The following is a 23,216-nucleotide window of genomic DNA, read 5'->3' as shown; positions in this document are numbered from 1 at the left end:
CGACCGTTCCACTAATTTTGGGACACCCTATATATAGAGTGCGCCCTGAAATCTAAAAGTGTTCTCTCCATTGACAGAGAAAAATGTTTGTATCTGGGTATCACTTTCTAGTCGGCTAATCGGCAGGGTCTATCGACACGTGACTTTCGATCTATAGAACGAGTGGATAAACCCTGCCGATTAGAAAGAGATGCCTACCCTGTTTACACACATTTTCTATGTCGCACTGGGACCCCAAGTCTGGGAGAACAGTTTTAGACTACAGGGCGCAGTCTAGGTATTATACCTTTATGCTTATAATATAAACTATAACAACCTTATTCTAAGTCAGCATGACCTTATTCCAACTTTTGGGGTTTCATTATAATTATGGAAAAACCGTAATGTCCTAGTGTTTGAATATTATTCATTTTTAATCATAGGCGTAGATTTTTATCAAGGTGTTACATCATTTGTAAACAGTATTTTTATTTAATATGAAAATAAAATATGTTTTTCTTTTGCTTCAAGGTTAACATCAGTGAAAGCAGACCACTAGTGTTCGTAAAAACTCCTGCTCTACGTTCTGGTAACGAGGTTAGTAAAAATGAAAACAAATTGTCACCTTCTGCAAACATAGAAAAGATTAGTCCCACAAACGCAATTGTTACATTCCAACCAGACGTTGAAAAACAAAAGGTATACGGAAAAGAATTGGCAGGTAAGGAGTCAGATGGACTTACTGGACAATTTATCGTTCAATATGAAATTGAAAGGGATCCATCCGGAGGAGAGGTAAGTAGTATTATACAGTTTGTAAAACATAGGGAAAAGTTTGATAATCTCACAATCGCCCTAACACCGCATGGCGATTGTAATATTTTCAAACTCTTTTCTACGTTTGACAAACTATACTAAGCACAAAGTTAAAATTATAATATATGGTTATTATTAATAACAATTATTTTTATCATCATCAATTAGCCTCTATTTGTCCACTGCTGACGTAGGCCTCCAGTAACATTTACCACTAGAGATTGCAATTGCTGGATCCAGTATCCAGCAATCCAGCTTGATCCAGAGCTTTTTTTACATGCTGGCAGCAGCGCGGATCCGCAAACATTTCAAATTCTAAATAAGTTACTGAATGTCTTCATTAGCCTCTTTATTTGCCAAACAGTTCATCAAAGGACATTCGGCTAAATTTACAACAGACTTACTTTCGCGCAGTCAAAGCACTGTCAGAATGATAGTGGGTCTGCTGACTGGACACTGTAGACTCAATAGACACTTGAGTCTCATAGGCCTGACAGAAGAGGACACCTCTCGGTTCTGTCTGGAAGAAGTGGAAACCGCTCTACACATTCTGTGTCATTGCGAAGGTCTCGCACGAGTGCGGTTTCTAGAACTCGGTGAGGAAAAACCGGAAGCACCAGGCTACATGAAAAGGCCACTATCAAGGCTGTTAAGTCTCATTAAGAGGACTAAGCTAGATGAAGTGCTTTAAAAGAAAGGGGAAACACAATAGATCAATTAAGGTCGCAGTGTATCAGTCTCTATTGGCCGCCCTATTTTCTACATTCTACATTCTAGCCTCTTTATTCAAAACCGTGAGTCGGCAACATGCCATTCTATGACGCTAGCAGTAGCTCAGTATGCTGAAAAACTTCTACAGCCTAAAAGTTTGCATCGGTAAAGCGTTGATAGACATTCAGTCCTGTGATGTAAAAAACCTGTTATAAATAACGTGTACACGTCATGTTAACATAACGTTTGATTATATCAGCCTGTATAACGTGTTGCCAAAAATTAGATGTGATGTCGATGTATCATGTTTTTAACGTGCACGTTATCCAGCATGTTATTTTCAAAACGTTAAAGTATCGTCTTGCGCGACAAGAATAACAATATACAGAAATTGAATAAGTTAGAGGAAGACAGACATAAACATGCAGCGTGCAGCGAAGTACGCAACTTGTTTATCGCACTCGCACATCTGGCACTGGCACCAACAAAACCAAGATGTTATTTGAATTGATCCCGGTCCTCGGTCCCTGAGGTGTTCTTTTTATTGTGAATTTTATTTAATTTTTGCTTGTCGTGTTGTTATGTTATAAAATGGCTCAACAAGGATTGAAATAAACTACAAAACGTACATTTAAATGGATTTACCCAAACTGGTCTCTATCTATAGTCTGTATGTTTTCTTCATTTATATAAATAAAATGTTTTTGTGTTCAAATAACATAACCTCAAAAAAGAATACACTATTTCTAAAAAATAACTTTAACAAACCTTCTAATAGCATCATCTAATTATTTTAATAACCTGACGTTTACAATCTGACAAAATTCTGGACTTAACTGTCCATTTTTTATATTTATCTATTCTTTATACTACACGTTATTTTATAACAAGAGGTTAAATAGGTCCCGTTAAAACGAACCTGTTATGTTACCAGATAACGTTTTTGAGAAACGTTATTTGTCATACATCACATCAATTTGTAGAATTTAACGCAAATGCAGACATTTGAATGTCGCAGACATACAAACCACTGAAGCGGTTTTTTAAGATGTTCTTTTAACAGTCGCAGTCGTATTACATCACCCTTAACGCCAATATTTACGTCTATTCCGTCCCATGCAATAGCTGGATTTGATAGTTTCTGATGTACCAAACAGCGGAAACACATATCCGAAATATTTGCACCCTGGATCATGCACAAGTGTTAGGTGTTCTTCCACGATCGATAAAACTTGGTACCTTTTTTTACTTGAGCTAAAGTTCTGTCTTTGCGTCGGTACCTTTCTTCTTTTACCGTTGTCCTCTCTGAAAATATTTGTCTTTGTTTTCCCTATCAACCAAGCTTATCACCATTTTTTTGGGGCCCCTTTGATTTCATAGAAATTTGCGATCATCCAGAGGCACTTTTTGAGATTTGCTACAAAGACCATTAATCAGAGTGTCACATTTGCAAGCTGCAAGATCGAAACGTGTAGTTTTACTTAAAGTCCTTAAAGCATTAAATTTTATTTTTGTAAAATACACTGTTTTGCCTGTTTTTAAATGGTTTCATAAGTTTGATATACTTGTCATGATAGACTTTTAAAAGCGGAACAATTCTTGTATGTTAAATTATTGGAATTGAAGCTTTTTTCCATGTTTCCTCCAATTTAATTCCAACCTGTTCGGCAATCCGGAAAATTCTGGCTCTTTGTTGATGAGTTTTTTATCCTCTTGCAACCACAAAACTTCATCGCTTGTTTGTATTTCGGTAGAACATTTTCAGTTATATTTGGTGGTTGTCCAAAAATGGGGCGGTCCACAGCACATCTTGATTTTATTCCCCATGGTTCTGGTTTCTCTATTTTAAAAATCTTTAATTTACAAACAACTACAATAACAAAGTAAACGCATCGCATCAAACATAAGCGAAAATTACACGCACGGGCTTACAAAGCGGGACATTTCAAAGGGGCTGGGGAAACTGAAAAAACAAATAAAACTTTAAATATCATTTAAATTTGTAATTGACAACATTTTAAGTTTTCTTTAATTGATTTTAGATCGAGTTAGCACATATTTTATTCCAAATAAAATAAATTGAAATTTCCATACAAATCAGATATTTAATAAAATTCAAGGTCGTTGGGGGAGCAGAAAATTCGTTTAAAAAAAAATTAAAAATACTAATATGCTGAAAAATAACAGTAGCTAATTTTTCACGCTATTAGATATAACATTTCCAACTTTTATTTTTTCGATGCACCCTAATGTACAACTCTGGCGAAATACCAATAGAATGGCTGGAGCCAGAGCTTCTCAAGCAGTGTTAATATTATTGGTAACAGTGATATCGATCTGTAAGAGGAGACTTTCTTTATTGGATTTCAGGCTTTGCAATATTTATAATTTTAGCCCCTTTCCAAGCACTTCTTACGTCATATTAGTGATGAATATATGGAATTTGTAATATTTTTTAAATGTATGAATTATATATTTTAGATCCTATTAAAAGACGGCTACTTTATTCACTTCTTCGCACCAAAAGATATAGAATCTCTACCCAAAAACGTTTACTTTATTTTGGATACCAGTGGGAGTATGGGTGGGATTAAAATACAACAACTAAGGAATGCCATGAATAGTATTTTAGATGAAATTAAACCAGAAGACACGCTTAATATTGTAGAGTTTAACAGTGAAACTTTTGTATGGAATATTGAAGCAGAAACGTCCGTAAATGTTAAATTTAGTAATTATACTCATCCTTATGAACAACTTAAGGTAGGTTAATCTTCATTAATTCTGATCTTCTGGAAATTATATATAATTTGTAATAGACAATATATTTTAGAAAAGGAATACAATTTATTTTTTTTTTCAGGAAAATGACATGCCTGGACCTCTTCCAGCTTCACAACCAAATATTGCTAAAGCAAAGAAACTTATTTCTAATATGGCTGCAACAGGAGGTACCTATATGATTGGTGGGTTAGAAACTGCTCTATATCTTATCAAATCTGAAATGGAAAGATCAGTAGGCACTGATAATACTAGACAGCCTATTGTGATCTTTTTAACAGATGGACAACCGAATGTTGGTTTATATTCCACAGATGAAATCACCAAACAAGTAAGAGTTTTTAAATTTGATAAATAAATCTACATCTATAAATTCTTGTTAATTATACAAAGTGAGTTTTATGTATGTAAACACTCAATTATCTCGAAAACAGCTTTCACGATTTTTATAGATTTTGATGGGTAAGGTTTTTCTCAGGCGGTCCATATTATAATGGCAATTACATTGTTGTCAGATTTCCCATTTTTCTGGAAATCTAATGAACTTTCTTATTTCAAATGGAACACTCTGTATATTTTTTGCGTTTTGAAGTCCTAAAGAAATACTGATTATTTTTCATGTTATATTCCCTATATCTAAATACCACAATTTCGGAGTTATTGCTAAGGTATATGCAGGTAATAACGCCAGCTTGGTAATATCGCCAGCTCGTGATTTCTCAGAAAGTACGTTTGCTAAATAATAAATGGCAACATGGATATGTTCCTCATAGTATTCTAAGTAACGTGATCATATTTGCGATGACCTTAGATTCACCAGCGGTGTTTATGACAGTTGAGTATCAGTGTTCGGTGTAGAAGGAGTACCGTTTATAATTTTACACATTATATTGTGTTTATTAGATTGGAGCGGCATTATTGATGAGTAATATTATTTGATTTCAGTGATTTGTACTTTGTTTTCTAAGGAATAAAACGATGCATTCAGATTTTTAATATAGTTTGGCTTATCTTCGAAAACCAAATTACAAACAATTTATGTGTATGTCGGTAATATCGCCAAGTCCAATGGATGGTAATAACGCCTTGGTGTTACCATCCCTTCTTGGAGTTTTGGTTGCCTTGGAAACCTTCTCCAGATACGTCGAAGGTTGGAAAAATTAAAAAGCGCTCTATCGTAGAGTCATCGACAAGCAACAGTGATTCTGATGATATAGAGTTAAGTGAGATGGAAACATCAGTTATTGTTCTTAAATACTTATTGTTATTTTTCAGCAAATACAGGGTGTAACGAAAATACAGGTCATAAATTTAATCACATATTCTGGGGCCAAAAATAGTTGGATTGAACCTAACTTACTTTAGTACAAATGTGCATATAAAAAAAGTTACAACCCTTTGAACTTACAAAATGAAAATCGATTTTTTTCAATATATCGAAAACTATTAACGATTTTTTTTTATTGAAAATGGACATATGGCATTCTTATGACAGTAGCATCTTAAGAAAAAATTATAGTGAAATTTGAACACCCTATAAAAATTTTATGGGGGTTTAGTTCCTTTAAACCCCCCCAAACTTTTGTGTACGCTCCAATTAAATTATTATTGTAGTACCATTACTTAAACACAATATTTCTAAAACTTTTTTGGCTCTTAGTACTTTTTCGAAAAGTCAGTTTTTATCGAGATATTTTGAATATTTGTCAAATCCACCACATATTTGTATATGGTTAAGTACGATTATGGAGACTTGGTAATAATATGAAAATTTATGTATGATTTACATTTTTAGGTATATTTTGAACCGTATTAAAAAAGAAGCCATATCTCGATAAAAGGTGCCTTCTCGAAAAAATACAAAGAGGCAAAAAATTTTAAAAACATTTTGTTTAACTCGTGGTATCGCAGTGATAGTTTAATTGGAGCGTACACAAACATTTGGGGGGTTTAAAGGAACAAAATCCCCATAAAATTTTTGTGTAAACATATTAAAAAAGAAGCCGCAACTCGATAAAAACTGCCTTATAGAAAAAATACTAAGAGCCAAAAAAGTTTTAAAAATATTGAATTTAACTAATGGTATCACAATAATAATTTAATTGGAACGTACAGAAAAGTTTGGGGGGGGTTTAAGGGAACAAAACCCCCATAAAATTTTTATGGGGAGCACAAATTTCACTATAATTTTTCTTTAAGATGCACCTGTCATAAGAATGCCACATATCCATTTTCAATAAAAAATCTCTAATAGTTTTCGATATATTCGAAAAAATCGATTTTCATTTTGTAACTTCAAAGGGCTATAACTTTTTTTCTGTGCATATTTGTACTAAGGTAAGTTAGGTTCATTCGAACTATTTTTAGTCTCAGAATATGTGATTTAATTCATGACCTATATTTTTGTTACACCCTGTATATCATTTTGAAGTATAATGTTCAATTGTTAGACCTTATTGCATTCGAAATAATAGGTTGGCGATATTGCCAACAGGGGTTGGAAATATCGCCAAAGATGACTTTTTTTTTAAATTGTCCAGTAAATGTGTAAAAATAGCCAAATTATTATTTTAGTGGATTCTACGTAATTTCAAGTAGTTCATTGAATAGCTCAGGTTGTGACATATTTTTTAGTATGACCCACTATCCAACAAATAAATTCTAAACCTTAGCTTGGCGATATTACCTTCAGATACCTTACATTTATTTAAAAAATAATGTGTGTGTACTTTGTACGCACGTAAGAAGTTATACTTCTAAATATGATTTCAATGAAATAAATATACTTTCGGATAGTTTATTTGTATTTTATTTAAAGATTAAATTAATTTTTACTTACTACTACTTTCCAAACATTTTTATTAAAACAATACCAAAAATTAAAAAAAGATTAGAAAACACTAGGCTTCGAACCGGGGTCCTCTTGATCTCCAGTCCAACGCTCTTCCACAGAGCTATACCCTTTTGATTATCCGGGCTACAAGATTTCTCAGACATAGTGACAAACAGACGAAGTGAATTATAAAATATGTACTTTAAATATTACTTATTATCTTATTCCCGAGGTAGACAAGTCCAAATACACAAAAATTATAATAACAGTTATTTATGATATAATTGTTAAAAGTACAATTTTAACGCACGTATGTGAAAGTTTCCTGTGAAAGATTCGCTTCGCTCATTCTGCAAATTCACATGAGTGCCTTAAAAATGTACTTTTTAACAGGTACAGCTGGTTCCTAAAAAAAACTGATACGACTCTTAGTAAGATTTGATCATGTTGAGCAGTGTATGATTGGTCTGACATTATATTATATTTATTATGACAGACAAATAATAAAATAAACAAACAAATAGCCATTTTTTGAGGTTTAAGTTATCTGACAAATTTTAAGATTTGGCAGTGACAGTGAGAGTATGTAAATAATAAGTATTTATCCATCAAAATATAATAAATTAAATATAATTAAACTCATATTCATTATATCACACCTCATCAAAAGCTTTTTACAAGAACATAGTCAGCGATTTTGATATGGCTAGAGCCAGACTACATCAAGATCGCCTATAAATCGTGCTGGTAATTGCCTTGCAGCGAGACCAAAAACAAAAAGAAGAAGAAGAAGAAAGTACACTGCTCAATTTTCTACAAAATACGCTTTAAGAGTCTTATCAGTTTTTTTTTGGAACCAGCTGTACCTATATCATACAATATTTTTTCTACAAACGTCTTATATATCATCAATTATAATTTATTCATTCTCAATTACAGGGCAATACCTACAAAAACTTTTACTTGAACTTGACTGACATTCCATTTTTATATTTTTCTTGACATTACATCAAAACTGCCTATACTGTCAATACGTAGGTAAATCAGATTAACATCTACTTTTCTTTTTGTATATTCTAACAAATTTGAATAGTTTTTTTCTACAAACGTGTTAAAAATGCAATACAGTTTAAATTAAATTTTAAAAAACCTTTTACACCATCTTTTTCAAATTGCGCAAGTTGTATTATTAATATCTATTAATGTTAATAAATGAAATATAAATATTTTGACGTTTCACAATTTGACAATTCACTGTTAACTGCAGTGCCTTAAAATTTTTAAAGCACCGCTGCTTTAAAGTATCATTTTTAACGCTCCTATGGAATGCTAACGAGCGATCCACAATTATTGGGATCAAAGCTAGCCGTGCAAAAAATTACGTATGTCTTGTTTTAATCTGAATTTATATCATTGGTTTATCAATTAATTTTGATTAACATTATAAAACATAAAAAAATCAGTCAAAGCCTAACACAGAACTTTAATCAGAAATAAAAAGAATTAACAAAATTATAAACAACAATAATAAATAAAATCAAACAAACTACATAACCTAACTTTTCTTGTTTACTTGACGTACACTGCAAAGTTGACGTAAACTGGAAAGTATATCTGAATTAAGAATAGACATGCACTGTCTAGCTATCTCTGTCGTTCAAAGCCACCTATAGTGACAATAATTTTGGATCACACGTTATAAATTGCATTTTTAACACGTTTGTAGAAAAATATATTTAAGAACACTAATATATTCTTTCCACACCTTTTCTGGACAGATAAATACATAAATTAAAACATCTAATAACGAACTCCCTACTGCCTGTGTGCGCATGCGCGCAGATTAATAAAATTTCACCCTCAATGAAATCACGCCTAAAGAAGTATAACTTCAAAAAATTAAACAAATTATAAAAATCATTTTTTTCGGCTCGGGTAAATATTATTTTAGGTTCTTTGGATAAATGGGAACAAGAAAGACCTTTTGTAATTTTTCTATAAAATTAATCGTTTCCGAGTTCTAAACAATTTAAAACTGAAAAAAATCGAATAATGACAATTTTCAAGATTCAAAAATACTATTAAAAATTATTAGTTTTGAAACTGCGTAGTACCCAAATTCAAGTTCAAGCTTTATTTTATCAGATACCGATAAGTAATTTAAACTTGTTTTATATTAAAATATTTTCTTTTAGTTGTAAATACGCTCGCCCTCTCATAATATGCGCTTTATTAACAAATTAAAAAGCGATGTTTTAGAATAGAACGTGCCAAAAACTCTTATGGCAAGCTCCCAGAAAAAGGGTTGCGCTTGAATTTATGTACTTCGTAATTTCCAAAAATTTTATTTTTTATTTGTGCTTTTGAACCTTTAAAATCGTCTCTATTCGATTTTTTTCAGTTTTAAATTGTTTATAACTCAGAAACGATTAATTCTATAGAAAAATTACAAAAGATCTTTTTTGTTCCCAATGATCCAAAGAACCTAAAGTAATATTTATCCCAGCCGAAAAAATTGATTCTTATAATTTGTTTAATTTTTTTTTTAATAAATGTAGTAATTACTCCGAAATTGTGGCATTTAGGTACAGGGAATATAACATGAAGAATAATCAGTATTCCTTTAGGACTTCAAAACGCAAAAAATATACAGGGTGTTCCGTTTGAAATAAGAAAGTTCATTAGATTTTCAGAAAAACGGAAAATCTGACAACAATGTAATTGCCACTATAATATCGGCTGCCTCAGAAAACCTTTACTCACCAAAACCAATAAAAATCGTGAAAGCCGTTTCCGAGATAATTGAATGTTTCCAAACATAAAACTCACTCTGTATAATATAAACATACGAACAAAATAGGCACACCAGGTGAATATTAGCCTAAGCTTGAGTTGTATTTTATATTTTATTAGGCCCAATTTTTAATAATTATTTGAGCAAACTCAAGCCAAAACCATTAATTTTGACGTGAATGCAGTGGCGGTTTCTCCATAAGTGCACATGTGCACGTGAACCCCCAAAATTATTTTCACACCAACATTCATAATATATGTAATATTTATCATTCTTTAAATAACATTTTAATCTAACTATACAGTAATTGAAATTCGAAATAACAGATCCAAGGAGTTTATAAGTATGTCATAGGTAACATTTAATTATTTTTATTCTATTTCAAAGGAGAAAGTTCACGGATGCGAGGCCTTAGACAGAACCCTGCGTTCACCGCTCTCACAGTGGTTACTATCCCAATGACTTTTCATACGACTCACCACCCACTCCGCTACCCGCTATAGCCCACAAGTTTAGATGGCCACAGGATCACAAGTTGGATGTGATCTTATGGTATGATCTTTGGTGTTTTCAACGTGCACGTATGTTTAAATTTTGCTTTCGTGAAGTTCGAATTTCGGAACTATTAAGAATGGAAAGATTTGTGGACGTAAATGTTAGCGTGGAATATTTAAAAGCAATTAAATTTTCTTCATTATATTCAGAAGAAAAATTAAAAATGCCGAAACCAAATTTGTTAATTAAGAATGTACCAAAGTGAAAACGTCGGGATTATAAATGATTATTTAAAATGGAGATTTGTGTAAAAACTTACAAATTGTGTAGGTGTGAAGCGCATATTTGGAGCAGAGGAAGCATAATGAATAAAATAGAAGATACGATTTTAACTATCCAGTTGGAATTCCAGATTGGATTTCTCCAATTATGTACTTGTTACGATGCCAGTGACAACTAACAACTGCAGAAACAGAACGATGTCTCTCTGCATTGAAACGTATCAAAACTTTCCTTAGAATAGCTATGGGCCAGGATCGATTAACTGCACTCGCAATGTTTTCAATAAAAAAAGATGATTCAAGAAATTCCAAATTTTACTGAATTTGTTTGTGAATAATTTATCTAAAAAATAACAGGCGACTGACTTTCGTTACAAAACTTGCTTGTAACATTTAAAAACTAAATTATAATTTTAAGTCAATAAAATACATTATTTATTGTATTTTTTAATAAGGTCCTTTGATTTTTACAATTTGAAGACACTCAAAAACCTTTACCTACGGAAATAGGGTCTCAAGGTCTTTTTATATGTTAACATTATGTGTGCACCCCCAATATTTTACACCAGGCTCCGCCACTGCGTGAATGTATAGCCTTTAAAGTGCCATAAAGATGTTGAATCAAGTCCGGTCCAGTCTCTGATATTTCTAAGCCCAGAAATCTGGTGCCTACCGGAACCGCGTTTTCCTTCCTTTCTACCCTGGATGATGAGTAGTTTCGCGAGGCGGTACTTTTCGTTTCTCAATATGTCTTCCAGGTAGCTGGGACTTTTCAAACTTCGATGATCTTTAGCAGCCCCCTATCTGTACCTATCCTCCTCAAAATATTTTTGTTAGTGGTGCGGCTTGTCCAAGTTATTTTCAAGATTCTTCTATGAAGCCAGAGTTCATTTTAGTCATTATACAGGGTTAATTTACTGTTCTTACAGTGTACAGATCAGTATCAGTCAAACTTACTAAAATCTATAAAGATACAGTCATTACCAAGAACAAGAAAATGCTTCTGATTCGGGCGCTAGTTGTACTCATGATGTATAAGCGCCTTTATATGTGGGTATATCGTAGAATGATACTCGTACCCTAGACAGTACAACGCACAAATATCTCAAAATTAATCTAACTCGACACCAACACTAAACTTACCATAATCATCAACCAGAATATTTTGTGGTATTTTGCACACATAGCCAGAAGAAAGGAATGTATGGAGAAATTAGTGGTTGAAGATAAAAGTGGATGGTAGAACCCAAGAAAGATCGCCACTCCGATGGTCTCTCTCTCCCTATCTCTCTGTGTTCAATGGCACTATAGTATAAGTCGGATCCTGGCCTCCCCCAGCATTCGCCTCCAAGCATGTCTTTCCTTGGCTGCTCTCGTCCAGTGATCCACCCTCAATTTCTTTTTAGCATCGGTTCCCACTTCGCCTATCCACCTCTTTCTTGGTCTTCTTACTGGTCGACGTTCCGCCATAGTCCCACTAACCGTTCTGCTAGGTGTTCTATTACTATTTATTCTTATAAGGTGACTTTTCCAGCGCAATTCCTCTTTTATACCATGATCCAAGTTTTAGTTTTTGACAGTCATCTAATTTATGGAAGACCTATGATATTACAAAAAATACTACCATGCTTCTAAGTATGGAAAATTGCGAAAAAGCAGTTGATCTTGTTGAATATGGGTGTAGTGTAGAATATATTGCAAGACTCCTTCATTATTTACGTTAAAATTGCGAGGTTGTCGTTTAACATTAGTTTAGTCAAGGAATCGACTGCAAAATGTACGAGGTAGAAATGTTGTATTTAGACAGTAGTTCTCCTTATGATGGCTTGTGGATCAGCAAGATCAAAATTGCTTCCACGTCACCAAGTAGCAAGACTGCAATTTGCCAGCGGACGCACATTGGAAATTGGTGCACTGTAGTACTCTACTTTTTCTATTAAATACAGATTCAGCTCACATTATTGTCACTCAACTGGACTCGAAGAGTTCAGCTTCAATCCCGGTCGAAGCTATGAAGAAGATTGAGTAATGGTATGGATATGAATAAACCGAGACTCCAACACGGAAAGATTATTTATGAATCCTTGGCGGTATCGCAATATATTGTTACGACAGTTCCGTAGATTGTTCCTACATAGAAAGAGTCCCTCGACGTGAAAGAAGAAGTAGTCAGGTACGAGAATATTCTGGATGTCATGGAATAACCCAGAAATGTCTGGTGACATCTAGAACGTCAGAAAACTATATAAACATTATGTGTTTGACATTCTAGAGTTCAGTTGTATTTCAGTATTTGAAGTTAAAAGTTGTCATTGTGTAATAGTTACTGTAATCCTGTTTGAGTTGAATAAAGTATTTGAAAGAAGTGTAACATTGGTGACAGCGGTGGGATTTAAGAGATATTGAAGAAGATATTGAGAATTGTTTATGGTAAATACCAGATCATCTAAAGTTGAGAAGGAAATGGATACATCCGGACCACCAGCATGGTTTTTAAAAATGAAAGAAAATGAAGAGAAACGTAGGCAAGAAGAGAAAGAAAATGAAGAGAAACGTAGGCAAGAAGAGAAAGAAAATGAAGAGAAACGTAGGCAAGAAGAGAAAGAAAATGAAGAGAAGCGTAGGCAAGAAGAGAAAGAAAATGAAGAGAAACGTAGGCAAGAAGAGAAAGAGGAAGATAAAAAGCTTAGAAAAGAAGAGGAGGAGAGGCGTAGACAAGCAGAGGTAGAAATTATGAATAGTTTGTCCCAAATTCACGAGCATTTTCAGTTAGAGGTAAGTCGAATTACTAATAAAATAGATATATTAGAAGAAAAACAAAACTGTTTAGATAATAAAATAGAACAACAACAAAATTATTTAGAAAACAAAATAGACCAACAACAAAATCATTTAGAAAATAAAATAGAACAGCAACAAAACGATTTAAAGCAGCAACAAAACGATTTGAAATATAGTTTAGAAAAACAAATAGTAGAGTTAGCAAACAAAATTAATACCCAAGCTTCTTTATCTCATATTGTTTCAGTTACTAATGTCGAATCCGAACAAACAGCCCTTTCCTCTTCCATCGTTGATCCAGGCATAATTAGAAGTAGCAAAATTTTAAAACCACCCACGTTTGATGGCCAAACAGCGTGGGAAACTTATCGTTTCCAATTTGAAGCTGCAGCTAAAGCAAATGGCTGGATTGAAAGAGAAATGGCAGCTTCCTTGGTGGTGTCGCTTCGAGGTCAGGCAGCAACCGTCCTTCAATTTCTTCCTCAGGATTCACCTAGTTATGACTCACTTGTTCAAGCTTTAGAAACAAGATATGGCCAACAACATCTGAAGCAGGTTTTTCAAAGTCAGCTTAAAGTTCGGTATCAAAAACATAACGAGAGCCTACAAGAATTTGAAGCTGATATTAAAAGATTACTACATTTGGCATACCCTCAGGCCCCTAAAGATTTTCTTGAACAAATCGGTATACAGGCATTCATAGACGGACTACATGATATCGAAATGCAACAGGCTCTCCGATTACAACACCACAAAACGCTAAATGGAGCACTAGTTTCAGCCCAGGAGTTTGAAGCGGCTAAAAGTATTTCAAGATCTCGCCCAAGATTAAAAGAAATAAGATTTCGAGAAGATGAACAAGTCCCTACCACAGATAATCAACAACCTATTTTGTCCCAGATGTTGAACATACTCCAAAATCTTCAACAAAATCAACAAAAAGCTCAAAATCAAAACAGAAGATGTTTTAACTGCGGAAGAATTGGACATTTGCAGGTCAATTGTAGAAGTGGATCCCAAGCGAGAAAAGAAGAATACAATAATGATGTCAGAAGGTCGCCTAGATCGACATCCAGAAGCCCATCATATAGTCCTACTAGAAATATTAGTAGAGATAGGTATGTAAGAAGTCGATCTCCTACAACTGACCACAGATATTCAAACAATAGCCAGGGAAACGAATAAAAGTCGACACTAAGGGGCGGGCGTCGGCTGAATCTAATAAAAGCCCCCAAATTCGCAGTTATACTTTCAACAAAAATGAACAGAACTTATTACTTAAGGGCTACGTTGACAATCAAAAATGCACTTTTCTTGTTGATACCGGTGCAACAAGATCTTTTGTTCGCAAAGAACTTCTGAACAGAAAACTACAGCCATGTAAAACAAACTTAGTTCTTGAAACAGCTTCAGGTCAAACTATTCCAATTCATGGAGAAGTAACGGCGACCATAAAGATTGGCAACACCTTGATAAAACACATATTTCTTGTAGCCGATATTAAAGATGAATGCATTCTTGGAATGGACATTATGCAAAACAAATTTATCATAGATCTTCAAAATAAAATTTTGTTTATTGAAAATGAAGAAATAGTCCTAAATTTTGAAGAGTCTACACCTCAAGTAAGAGTTATAGTTAGTGAAGATACAGAAATTCCTGAAAATTCTGAAAGTATAGTCCTGGAGAGACTGAGTCAAAAACCTGAAGGTTTACATTTCGGCGTTGTTGAAAGCGAGGAACTTGTTAATGACGGAATCTTGATAGCCAGATGCCTCGTGAATGTAGATGAGATAATTCCAGTAAGGGTTGCTAATTTGTCCAAAAAACCTTTTACGTTGAAGAAAGAACAACAAATAGCACTCTGTACGCCAATAGAAAAAATAATCAAGTGCGAAAAGTATTTGAAAAAGAATACAGCTTTAAGTTACCAAGTTGACGCTAACCTGGCGAAAGAACTGATCAAAAATGTTGATCACTTAACAACTGAAGAAGTAGAAAAAGCTAATGAATTTATTAATGAAAACTACGACATTTTTGAATCCGAGAAATCTACAGGGCGTACTAGTCTAGTTCAACATAGAATCGATACTGGAGATGCAAGACCAATTCGTCAAGCCCCACGCAGATTACCGTTTGCTAGACAAAAAGAAGTTGAAAACATAATACAAGACATGATAAATTCCGATATCATCGAAGAAGCTTCGGGCCCCTGGTGTTCACCAGTAGTCTTAGTAACTAAGAAAGACGGATCTACTCGTTTTTGTGTAGACTACAGAAGATTAAACCATGTTACACAAAAGGACAGTTATCCATTGCCACGAATAGATGATACACTAAACACTTTATCAGGTGCTAAATGGTTTTCGACTCTAGATTTAAAAAGTGGCTACTGGCAAGTAGAAGTACATCCTGATGATCGAGACAAAACAGCTTTTTCAACTGGCCGTGGTCTCTACAGGTTTCAGGTTCTACCATTTGGTCTTTGTAATGCTCCAGCTACGTTTGAACGCCTGATGGAAATGGTTTTAAGAGGACTTACTTGGAAAACATGTCTAGTATATCTTGATGATATAATGATTATGTCCAAAACCTTTGATGAACATCTGAAAAACTTAAGCGAGGTATTTGAAAGACTGCGAAATGCCAACTTAAAGCTTAATTATAAGAAATGTTCACTATTTCAAAGAGAAGCGTACTATCTAGGACATATCGTTTCAGCAGATGGAATTAAAACTGATCCAGAGAAGATTTCAGTTATTAAAGATTGGCCTAAACCAGGAAATAAAAAAGAAATTAGAAGTTTTCTTGGACTCTGTTCATATTACCGAAAATTCATAAAAGATTTTGGCCGCATCGCTAAGCCTCTTTATCGACTAACCGAAAACAACATTGAATTTGACTGGACACCGGATTGCCAAAATGCCTTCGTAGATTTAAAAAAACTACTTACAACAGCACCTATCCTAGCCTATCCACGAGAAGATGGAAAATTTCTGTTGGATTGTGACGCATCTCAGCATGGTATTGGCGCTGTTTTATCACAAGAACAGGAAGGTGAAGAAAAAGTTATTGCATATTTTAGTAAAACCATAGGAAAGGTAGAAAAGAATTATTGCGTTACCAGAAAAGAGCTCCTAGCTATTATAAAAGCCCTAGAACACTTTCATACCTTCCTTTATAACAGAAATTTTACAATCAGAACAGACCATAGCGCTTTGCAGTGGCTAATGAATTTTAAAAAGCCAGAAGGACAAGTGGCTCGATGGATAGAGAGACTCCAACAGTATAACTTCGACATAGTACATCGAAAAGGGCGTCTCCATAACAATGCCGATATTCTTTCTAGGCGACCCTGTTTAGAACGACAATGCCAGTACTGTAAAAGACTTGAAGAAAAAGAGAGCGTAACTGAAGAAGTAAGTCTCTGCATGACCACGGTTGAACAGGAAGAAGATAATGATCAGACTTCCCTGGAAAACATTAAGAAGAGTCAAAAGAAAGATAATGACTTAAGAGTCATACGAGAATGGCTTAGAAATGGAGTAAGACCTCTTTGGCAGGAAATATCTAAATATAGTCGAATTATAAAGGCGTACTGGGCTCAATGGGAATCTTTGCATCTTTCGAATGGTCTATTATATCGGAAGTGGGAAAGTCCCGATGGAGTACGTATAGTTCAACAAGTGGTACTGCCAAAATCACACATTAAAAGTGTGTTGCAAGAACTTCATAGCAGCCTGTCTGGAGGACATTTTGGGGTAAAAAGAACACTGGCCAGGGTTCGAGACAGATTTTATTGGATCAATTGTCGCCGAGATGTAGAAGAATGGTGTAAGAAATGCGACTTATGTAACGGTAGGAAAGGCCCTAGAACAAGAAGTCGTGGTAAAATGGCACAATATCTTTCCGGAGAGCCTTTTGAACGACTTGCAGTTGATATTCTCGGTCCACTTCCAACGACAGAGAGAGGTAACAAGTACTTAATGGTTGCAATGGATTATTTTTCAAAATGGCCTGAAATTGCACCTCTTCCTAATCAAGAAGCGACGACTGTAGCAGAAGCATTCATAACACACGTCGTATCAAGACATGGAGTTCCTTTAGAGTTGCATTCTGATCAGGGACGAAATTTTGAATCCGAATTATGGCAAGAATTAATGAAAATCTTGGGTATTAAGAAAACTCGAACTACGCCTCTCCACCCACAATCAGACGGAATGATCGAAAGACATAATAGAACTATTTGTCAATACCTCTCAATGTTTGTTGCTGATAATCAAAAAGATTGGGATACCCTAATACCTCTATTCCTGTTAGCCTACAGAAGTTCTGAACATGAAGCAACCGGTTATTCTCCATCAATGATGATCACCGGAAGAGAAATGAAGCTTCCTCAAGATCTTATTTTCGGAAAATTGCCTACCTGTGAGGAAGAACCTTCATCCCTGACGTACCTAGAAAGCTTAAGAGAAAAACTGGAAAAAGTCCACGAATTTGCTCGTAAAAGTTTGAAGCTTCAAAGTGATAAAGCCAAGTCCAGGTTCGATGTGCAAGCTACAGGGACAACTTTCGAAAGAGGTGATCCAGTATGGCTATACAATCCCACACGCAAGAAAGGACTTTGTCCGAAACTTCAACGAAACTGGGAAGGCCCGTACACCGTCTTAAAGAAAATAAATGATCTGGTCTACCGCATCCAGTTTTCAGCGAGAAGTAAACCCAAGGTAGTTCACATTGAGAGATTAGCCCCATATCATGGAACTGATCCACCCTGTTGGCTTCAACCAGACCCTGATAGACCAGTTATTCGAGGCGAATAACTATAAAGGAGGGAGCAGTGTTATGACAGTTCCGTAGATTGTTCCTACATAGAAAGAGTCCCTCGACGTGAAAGAAGAAGTAGTCACGTACGAGAATATTCTGGATGTCATGGAATAACCCAGAAATGTCTGGTGACATCTAGAACGTCAGAAAACTATATAAACATTATGTGTTTGACATTCTAGAGTTCAGTTGTATTTCAGTATTTGAAGTTAAAAGTTGTCATTGTGTAATAGTTACTGTAATCCTGTTTGAGTTGAATAAAGTATTTGAAAGAAGTGTAACAATATTAAGGATATTAGTCGATCATGTTCTATTGTTGAGTGGATTTATGGGCAATGGTTTTATTTTAATGCAGTATAATGCATCATATATCTATCATTAGGTATAATACCTAGAAGAAGTTGATATTAATAAGATTAACTGACCCACATTTTCCTGGTTTCAGTCCCATGCCATAGAGCATATACTTGGTAAGCGAATTATAGATCATGAAGTAGCTCCATCTGACGATCTTCTTCTTTCGCCCTTTAATTCGTCCAATTTTGAATATGAGGTTCCTCAATTTGGTTCTGTTTTGTGCTGTCTGTTTCCAGTATGTTCCTGCTATCTTTCTAATGTCATTCTCCCCATCTCATCTGGGGTCGTCCTCTTGCTTTCTTTCCTATCCATGGTCTCCATTGTTGTATCGTGGTATTCCACATATTCCGTTTGTCTGGCATTTTGACCTGCGAAACTCCATTTTAGCGTGGCTATATCTTGTCCTGCGTCTTTTACTTTTGTTAAAGGACCCCGCAGAAACCTTATGGGAAATGGCTCTCTGTCAAATGCTCTGAAACTTTGGGTTCTGGTAGTCCTTGATGTGTAGAATAAAAGACTCAATGGGCGCATGGCTCCAACAAATCATGGTTTTAAGATATAAGCCTTTGAAGTTATAGGTAAAGTTGAAATAAATTCATTTCCTCGAGAATGGGCGACTCTGGAGATAAATTACAAATCAGGTAGATTTTTATTTTTAAATTATAATTTTTTGGAATATATATCATACTAGTGACGTCATCCATCTGGGCGTGATGGCGAAATCGACGATTTTTTTAAATAAGAATACTGGTCGTTTGATAGCTCATTTGAAAGGTTATTCAATTCTATATTCAATAATATAAACATTAAAATTATTTATACAGAGTGCCCAAAAAAAATTTTTGAATTAAATTAATTGAGGCAAAAAGAAGAATGTATATAATTTATTTAATTCGAAATACATTTAACTGTTGTCCGAAAACAGGAAAAATGTTTATTTGATAAATAAATATTGTTTTTCGCTTAAATCCAATATTAAAGCTGCCATCCACTTGCCTCTTAGCAGTTTGAATATTTAATTTAAGCGAAAAGCAATGTTTATTTTTCAAATTAACATTTTTTCTGTTTTCTGAGAGCAGTAAAATGTATTTTGAATCAAATAAATTATTTACATTCTTCTTTTTGTATCAATTAATTTAATTCAAAAAAAATTTGGGCCCCTGTAAAAATAATTATGTTAATGTTTATATTAGTGAATAAAGAGTTAAATAACCTTTCAAATGAGCTATGACACGACCCCTTTCGCTTAAATTAAATGTTCAAACTGCTAAGAGGCAGGTGGGTGGCAGCTTTAATATTGAATTTAAGTAAAAAAACAATATTTATTTATCAAATAAACATTGTTATTTAAAATATGTTAATTTTTAATGAACCCTGTATAAATAATATTGTTAATGTTTATATTATTGAATAGAGAATTTAATAACCTTTCAAATGACTTACCACACGACCCCTATTCTTATTAAAAAAAAATCATCGATTGCGCCATCACGCCAAGATGGATGACGTCACTAGTATGATATATATGCCAAAAAAATTATAATTTAAAAATAAAAATCGACCTGATTTGTAATTTATCTCCAGAGTCGCCCATTCTCAAGGAAATGAATTTATTCTAACTCAAACGTCCTCACTGTACCTATAACTTCAGAGACTTATGTATATCTTAAAACCATGATTTTTTGGAGCTACGCGCCCATCGAGTCTTTTGTTCTACACATCAAGGACTACCACAACCCAAAGTTTCAGAGCATTTGACAGAGAGCCATTTCAGATAAGGTTTCTGCGGGGTCCTTTCTAATACAGTTGTTTTGCTTTTTGTCATTTAATGTTACTTCTAACATTCCTCCATGGCTCTTTGTGTCTTCATTATTTTATCCCTGTTTACTTTGGTACAGGTCCATATTCGGCGTGCGTATATGAGAAATGGGAGTATGCACTGGTCAAACACCCTTGTTTTTAAGTATTGTTGTATTTTTTTATTCTTTGAGACCATTTTAATTTCTCAAATCCTGCGAAGGCTAATCTGACCCTTATTTTTACTTCCGCTGTGTGGTTTGTCTTATTTATTTTGTTATGGATTCCAAATATATAATCAATAATCATTAACCGCTTCTACTGTGGTTTCGTTAAGTATTGCGTTTCTATTATCTTGTGTGTTTGTCACTGTTTTTGTTTTGGTAAAATTCATTTTTAGACCTATTTGTTCTGATTCCTTGCTAGTTCGGTTAGAATGGTTTGTAGTTCTTCAAAACTTGATGCCATTATTACTACATCGTCTGCATACCTTGGGAGGTTTAGTTCTTCTCCGTTTCAATGTTTGCCCATTCCATTGTTTTGAAAACATCTTCTAATGCCAATGTACATAGTTTAGGAGAAATAACATCTCACTGTCGCACTCATATGTTAATTGGTATAGGTTTTGTGGTTTCTTCCAATACTGTACTGTCATTGTTGCTTTCTTACCTATTATATTGTGTATTAGCATTCTGTATCTGGAATTTATTCTACATTTTGTTTATAACTTTTTCTATATCTTGACCAACTATACCATATATACCATCTGACGATACCATCTTTTTATTCGTTGTGTCCCTGTCTTATATCAAGTACATAATTACAGCAGCGTATTTTTTTGTGGGGGACAGAGAGAGAATGAGAAGTTTCAGTGTGCTAGAGCGACACAAATGGAACACCGATAAGGGGCCTTGTCGTCATCATACGCCGCCGGTACGCTCGGTCTATTAGTCCAGAAAGCCACTGCGCATCCACTAGGAAAAATATTCCGATTAGCATTTCTTACACAATCTTACTCAAAAAGTACCCCTTTTAACAAGTTTGCATGTTGCCAGAACCAATAATGGGTCAAAAATTTTTTAAACGTATTTTTTTTGTTTTTTTCCTAAAATTATTTTTTGCATTGAACAAAGTTTTTTTTAGGTTTTTTGGATCATTTCAAACAGAAAAGGTCTTAAGTGATTTTTCTCTAAAGTTGATAGTTTTTGACATATAAGAGATAAAAAATTGAAAAATTGCGAAATCGGCCATTTTTAACCCTCAAAAACTATGTGAAAACTGAAAATTTGAATATTACCAAGGTAGGTTGATATTATTTAAACATTGATTGATGCAATCCCGAAGAGTTTTTTGCAATACAATATTTAAAACTGCTTTGTTTTTTAATTGCTAATCAAGAGTGCGCGACACTATTTTCCACCGTTGTATGTGTATTCAGTATGGTGCAAATGAAAGAAATAAATTCATTATTTCGTAAACCGGCGACTTTAAGGAAAAATCTCGAAACAGGTCGATTTTCATTTTTAAGTTATGATATTGTGGCATATATGGTATTCTAGTGACGTCATCCATCTGGGCGTGATGACGTAATCGATGATTTTTTTAAATGAGAATAGGGGTCGTGTGCTAGCTCATTTGAAAGGTTCTTCAGTTGTCTATTCAGTAATATAAACATTTACATAATTAATTATACAGGGTGTCCAAAATTTTTTTATTAAATTGAATTATTTGACAAAAAAAGAAGAATGCATGTAATTTACTTAATCAAAATACAATTTACTGCTTTCACAAATCAGAAAACAAAGTTTATTTCACAACTGTACCTCGCAAGGATACAACACTATGTCCATTTTCGTAAGTTTACAGGAGAGCAGTTTTAAACTTTTTTCCAAAAAAAGTGTTATTGCTGCAGCTATTTATTGAGATATTGACAAAATATTTTAATAGAACATTCTGTCTATTGTAGTTTACATAATACATTTGTTATAATTAAAAAAAAATGTGTCTTTTTTAACCCTTTTATGGACATGGTGTTGTATTCCTCTAACAAAGTTATTGTACTGTATGTACTCTATGGGGTATTCAATAACAACTACAATACTATTTGATTTGCAAAATTTATTTAACCAGACAATTTACCTTTACAAAACTACAAATAATACATCTATGTACTTAAAAAAAAAAGGTATTTTAAGTACAAATCACTCAGACGTCCTCAAGTGAGTCTCCTTCTGGATAGTCACTATTGGTATTATCACTAGTGTGCTTTAAGTTTTTATAAAAATCATGGCAAAACGTAGGTACATATGGCAGTAATGCCAATAGATCATTGTACTTTTGTTGTGATATACGTATTGGAGTTTGTGATACCAGTTGCAAATTTTTCTCTAACAAGATCAATTTCCTGGTTTTCATCATTAAAATTACTTTTCAAAAATATAGTTCCCATGCTGTTTTGTTTTACTTGCAGTTGAACATAGTTTGACAGAAGAACTTGTTGTTTATTGATATCTCTCTTTCTATTAATAATAGGAGGATTTTGAGATATTTTGACATCGTACAAAGACTTGAAATTTTTAAAATCTTCTAATTGCATATTATGTACGGTATATTTCATTGATGTTTGTCTGACTTCTTCTTCTTCTTGTGCCACTCCTATCGGAGATTGGAAATCATCAAGGCTACCCTGATTTTGTTTACAGCTGACCTAAAAAGTTCATTAGTGGTGCAGCCAAACCACTCTCTCAAATTCCGCATCCACGAC

The 23,216-nt window shown here is 34.0% G+C and overlaps 1 protein-coding gene across 1 annotated transcript in view; it reads left to right on the top strand.

Annotated features, from left to right (window-relative positions):
- The window catches only part of LOC114326754 (inter-alpha-trypsin inhibitor heavy chain H4), a 111,377-nt gene that overhangs the window by 41,606 nt on the left and 46,555 nt on the right, over positions 1-23,216 (top strand). Inside the window, exons 5-7 of the mRNA XM_028275184.2 lie at positions 511-774; positions 3,988-4,269; positions 4,370-4,618. Coding sequence (XP_028130985.1) covers positions 511-774; positions 3,988-4,269; positions 4,370-4,618 — 795 coding nt within the window. The remainder of the gene's footprint in view (positions 1-510; positions 775-3,987; positions 4,270-4,369; positions 4,619-23,216) is intronic.

The sequence above is a fragment of the Diabrotica virgifera genome, chromosome 7 (assembly GCF_917563875.1).
Source record: "Diabrotica virgifera virgifera chromosome 7, PGI_DIABVI_V3a".
NCBI lineage: Eukaryota > Metazoa > Arthropoda > Insecta > Coleoptera > Chrysomelidae > Diabrotica > Diabrotica virgifera.
Note: the sequence above shows the minus strand (reverse complement) of the source record. Positions and strands in the feature narration are given on the sequence as shown.